Source organism: Nannobrachium achirus, assembly GCF_963921795.1.
Source record: "Nannobrachium achirus genome assembly, chromosome: 3".
In the NCBI taxonomy this organism is placed as follows: Eukaryota; Metazoa; Chordata; class Actinopteri; order Myctophiformes; family Myctophidae; genus Nannobrachium; species Nannobrachium achirus.
Window position 1 is genome coordinate 33,159,277 of NC_137812.1, and position 6,000 is coordinate 33,165,276.

Sequence of the window (6,000 nt, forward strand, 5' to 3'; positions counted from 1 at the left end):
TCTTTTGTTTTTACATTAACAACTTGAGCTCTAGTATCCCTTTTCTGGAATAACGTTCACCAAAAATAGCAGCGCTACAAGCTCACAATCGGCTATTTACTTTACACAACAGTGATGACAGTGCTGTCAAACTAAATTATGAATCTATCTATGAAATCAATGGAAAAGGTTTAATATGAATATATTTAATATAAGTATGTAGGAGTCCCTGCTTCATCTCTCTCTACGCTAAGGGGTCCTTCGCCTGAAAACGTTGAAGACCCTGGCCCTGATGTAATGTGCATGTAACTTTGCTCACAGCATACTCTCTCTTTCTCTCTTAAATATTAAGACAATACTGCACTTGTTATAGACAAGGGACAAAATGTGTCAGGATAGCATAATCATTAATGATCATTGTATTTTAGCCAGATAGGGTAGTAGAGGCCATCTTGATATCAGAAGGTCCCGGTTGGCCCTCTAGCCTCAGTCTGTACGTGTTAAAGTGTCCCTGAGCAAGATACTTAACCACTCACTATCTGCTTCCCGGGCCGGGTGTTATATTGACCCATTTAGACCTGGAATGCATCTGTGTCATGATAGATTAACCACTTTAACTTTATTATTTTATACTTTAGCTATTCAGAAGATCTACAACTCATCTACAGCTTGTGCGTGCCACGCTATGAGCTTGTGCAAATCTTTATATATATATATATATATATATATATATATATATATATATATATACTGTATATATATAGTTTTTTAAACAAACTTTTGTAACTGAAATCTTTGCTTCTGGGGGTCCCTGGAACAGTATATTTTGAGATGGGGGTCTGTGGTCAAATACATATCATTTTGGGGGTCCTTGACATGAAAACGTTTTAGAACCACTGATCATAGAAACATGCGTTTTTCAAAAACCTTTGAAGGATTTAGAAGACATTTTGTAGAATTGGACTCAGGTCTTATATCCCACTGCTCCTAATAGGATGGGTTAAATGTAGAGGACATGTGCGCAACATGTACTGTGACAAAAATATCCCCTTTCCCCTGCTTTCCAGTCCAATGAATTTATATAATCAAGGATTATTGTTCATGGCATTGAACCCCCTGATCCAGAGATTATTCACTTGGGGATATGAAGCTATGCTTTAGTCTGCCCACTGATGCACCTACTGTAGTACAACTCAATCACAATGGGCACATTAGCAACATGGACACAGTCAGTGTGTGTATAATAAATGTTAAATATAATATAAACACAGGGGGGAGGTAAAGAAGGCCTCCAGTCGCTCCAGTAGTAAATAGTAATTATATCATGTACAGTATGTCATGTAATTAATCACAACTCTACAGTACAGATGTTTTAAAGGAATAGTTCATCCAAAAAATGGATGAACTAGACCATTTTTTTTAACTGATTACTGATTATAGAGTGTAATCATGCATTATTTCCTGCGCAATTAATTAATGAAACGGAATGGAGGAAATGGAATCGTGCATCCAGATTCCTGACCTTAGTTTTCTAAGCTCTAAGCTTTGATTGCCTTCATATGTGATAGACATAACTACACTTACATGTTACTGCTATAGAGAACGTTATATAATTGTAATCTATCATCTTATATGAACACAAATGACACAAGGAATTGACACTCTCACTTCTGGTGATTAAAGGAAAAATAGAATCACAGAGATTCATGGATAATTAGGTCAGAAGGAGACCTCTGAATGTTGTGTCATTGTACGCCTAGTGTGCCTGACTCCAGAGGGTCCAGACATGTCCATTGCAGGTGCGCACTCCACCAAAGTTGGCATAGCGGGTGATTTTCAAATCTGCTATACGCTTTCCTAAATATGTGTTGCCAAAATAGCAATTTTAGGGAAATAGCAATACCATGCCCACGGCCACACCTCCAAGTGCAAATAACAGAGTCGGCATAATGTACCGGTATAGCGAGTATAGCGGCCAAAAATACAGTTTAGGGACAGAGAAGCTGCCTTGCCTGCATCATGCGTAGAGGGTAAGGCTAAGGGGTATAAGCGGGAATAAAATATAGGATCCCATGGGCTCTATTTTCACTCAAGTCGCCTAAATCCGCAATGTGGGGGTTTAGCATTTAGGAAAGGTGCAAAAGTTGCTATTTTGGGACACTTGCCTTATCCCTAAAACACCTGTGCTACCCGTTACAAGGGTGTGGTTTGGGTGTTACAACCAATCACCAGATGCCAGATGCCAGATAAATAGTTCAAATAGCTGATCTACAAGCTCACAACGGGTCGATGTAGATATTTTAAGTATTTTAAAATGTTTTTCAAAATTGTAAAAAAAGGGCAAAGATGTTTAGGAATAAGGGGTAAGGCATGGATGAAAATATAGATCTACGTATATGTCTCTGTCTTATCGGTGTGTGAACAGAGGATACGGTAGAATAGAAGGAAGGAAGGTAGGAGAGAGAGAGAGAATCAAGGAGAGTGAGGACAAGCGAGAGCAAAGCAAATGTGTGTTAGAAACAGAGTGACTCATAGTTAGAGGAACAACAGAGAGCCAAATGTAGACATTAATGCTTAATTTATACACCGTCGTACGACAAAGAATAAATCAGGCTTGACACCCAGCAGCGTGCGTGGGTGTACTGTACAGAAGCTGGCTCAGTTCGTTCACCAACCCTGTCCCGAAGCGATCATTTCCTGTCTTATCATTTAGCCGTTTTTCAAAGCAGTGTTAGGTGGGCGATAGGGGAGGATTAGGCCCAGGCCCAGCCTGACGAGTCTTTAATTAACAGGCTTAAAGTAAATGCTCTGCTCCCTATAATTGGATCAGAAGGAGAGATCCGCTATCACCTAATTGGCCCGCTCGCACGTAAAACACTTATCAGATTTCACCCTAAGGTAGAAGGTTCTGAAGCAAGGGTGAGTTTTTCCAAGCATGGCGAGACGAGGGGGGTGGAGGTGAGAGGACTGATACATTCCAAGAAAACTTTAATGGTGTTTTTCTTTTTTTTCCAGACCTAATATCAAGGAGGAATGGGTAACATTTTTAGCCAATTTGAGTGAATTTTACAACTCTCTTGCTTATCCATGTTATTGTATGTTTCTTTTTGTTTAGAGCTTTTGCTTTATTTCATATACTGTAGGAAAAGTATAGGAGAGAGAGAGAGACAATAGAAGCATAACGAGAATCTGATGATCTTGGACTTAATGGGTCCAGCCAGTGACGTCAGTCATCTATCTATTAGATCGGTTGTCTACAGTATGTCATAGAGATAGACGACTGATGTCATATGTCAGAAACTCTCTTTCAGGCTGTCAGCAGGCCAAGGAAAACACTGTACCCAAAATATTTCAGCCCCATGGTGACGCTATACCAGCCCATTTGGGAGGAGCCTATTTCTTACAAAAACAACAAGTGAACGCAACATCCAATCAACTCCAATTTGGAGGGGGTACCACAAATGCAAAAGGTTTATCGGCATATATTATAGAAAGACTATTTATCCATGCAGTTTCCTCAGGTCCTGAGGGATGAAACCCACAACAACCTTGGGTTGGCCACCCGGCCTGGCGGAGATATGCAGTTCAAGTTGCCAACAACCACAATGTTCTTGGGAAACGCTAAGCCCATATCATTGTTTTCTTTAGATGCTATGGTTAACGATGATGACACTCATAAAACCTTTTATGTTGTGTAATGACTATTGCTATTCCCCACTGTTTTATATTCCTCACAGTAGAGTTTATCGTCAGCAAGAATCTAGCTTTTTTTAGCAGCTGTTACTGACTCAGAACTTATTTGAGTCAAAGCATAATTCAATGAGTATATATTATTACAAATATGTACAGATTTAGCTGAACACTTTACTTGTCAATTGCTGGAAAGCCCTGACGGAGCATCAGTAAGACGCCCTTAGGGCAAGAACATGGGCGCATGCATGCATCCGCCTGGGTGAAAAAATGCACAGACCTGGTTGGTTGTTTAAGTTGGACAAATGTGGCCATATTTGCCCAAATATGGAGATGACTGACGTCTGACATCATAGATGTTTGATGTCATAGACCACATGAGACTAACACAATTATGTCTAAATACTGTATAGGCATTCCCAGATATGGGCTTAATATTGATGACATCAGGGATCTCCATATGTCCATATAGGCATTGCCAGATATGGACTTAATATTGATGCCATCAGGGATGTCCATGTATGGGCATAAAAGGGACATGGACGAAATGTATTTGCAACATCATTGTGATGTCAGAACAGGTCAGCTATATCCTTGCGCAGAGCTGGGATGATATTGATGACATCAGCGATCTCCATGTATGGGCATAAAAGGGACAAGGACGGAATTTGTTTGCAACATCATTGTGATGTCAGAACAGGTCAACTTCTGCTGAGCTGGGTTGAGGTGTCTGTGACTCATGCACACACTGGAGGTTTTTATAGTAAATGCGACCTATGGTGGCAATTAACACAGTGGGTTCAGTGGGTTATAAGTGGAGGCTATACAAAGTGCTCTCCTATTATTGTTCGGATCCCTTTTATAAAGTTGATAAAGCTTTATCAAAATTGTGCAGTCCCACCCAGTTCAAACTAGATTTTAACCTGTTACTTTAATACTACTAAATTCAAAGACTAAAATGTATTAATGGCTGACAAAACATGGTTATCATGACACAGAATTACAACCTGACTGTATATTAATTAGTCCACTTAATTGAGCAGAGCACTATAATGTCACAAGCATCTAACTCGGGCTCTTTATAAACAAGTTATAGTTGACCTAAATTGTGTGGCCCTATACCCATATGGACATACACAACATTTAATTTATCTGTTGGGGAAACATCTGCACTGTTTGTGTGAATGGGGATGAAGAACACGCACGCACGCACACGCGCGCGCGCGCACACACACACACACACACACACACACACACACACACACACACACACACACACACACACACACACACACACAGTCTCACAGAGAGAGAGAGAGAGAGAGAGAGAGAGGGGGGGGGGGGGGGGGGGGGATGTGGGCTCCTGTAATATCGTAATGAGAAATGCATTTTCTATCACAGCATGCACACTGCCAACATATTAAACACTGTCCCACAGCCATAAAGCAAATACTGTGGCAACACTCTAAAAATATATCTACATTAGGCTAAAGACATTATGAAGTGTAGGATCGGTGTGCTGCGAGTTTCATGAGGGTGAACTGTGTGCAAGCATGACTGTATTGCTTACTCGTGCCTTTGTCCCTTACCTGAATGGCTTGAACGTTAGTAGACATCTTCTAACCATTATTTTACCGTGTCGGCGCTTCCAGCAATCATTTCCCAAAACAAACGACCAGATCGACGACCCTCAACATGGTTAACCTTATAGCCTAATCTTAAAACTTGAGGTAGCGAAACGTCTCATCTGCGTCCCATCCGCGAGTGCTCCTTTCAAACACTGTACACAGCTCGGAAAATGCGCTCGGAGATCTGAAATTAGGCTAGGATACAGCCCGCCTAAGTGTAAAGTAGAGTATAATTAAATGTAGCGTTTCAGTCAGTGACAAATCCTTCGTCAGTCCCCGAACCGGCGGGTAATTTGGTTCTATCAAAAATGCCACTCCGTCATCAAATAAAGTGCGGTCATGGATCTCGCTTTGAAGTCACTGTAGGTCGTTGTGTGGTCCGTTTGAGTCATCATCATTCATACCCCAGCTGCTACTCAACTAAACTGATTCAATGTTTGGACTATGTATGTGTCGTCTACATTTCATATTCCTGCTCCAATCGAAAGCAGAGCCACAGGATGTTTCAACTGCACGGCGAAATCAGCTGTTCTCCAGTATTCACGGCACTCGAGTCTCTCTCTCTCTCTCTCTCTCTCTCTCTCTCTCTCTCTCTCTGCACCAATCTGCAGTTAGAGAAAAAAAAGCCTCACCATTGACCTCGTCAGCACCATGGACAGCTACTTTAAGGTACCACTATTGGGATGATAACAGCGGCACCCAG

The 6,000-nt window shown here is 41.1% G+C and overlaps 1 protein-coding gene across 1 annotated transcript in view; it reads right to left on the minus strand.

Moving 5' to 3' along the window:
* LOC308281247 (alpha-1,6-mannosylglycoprotein 6-beta-N-acetylglucosaminyltransferase B-like) overlaps positions 1-5,328 on the minus strand; it is a gene marked incomplete at both ends in the record, with an annotated part of 176,366 nt that extends 171,038 nt beyond the window's left edge. The window contains 2 exon segments of the mRNA XM_080721381.1: positions 5,259-5,305; positions 5,308-5,328. Coding sequence (XP_080577507.1) covers positions 5,259-5,305; positions 5,308-5,328 — 68 coding nt within the window.
* Between the last annotated feature and the right edge of the window lie 672 nt (positions 5,329-6,000).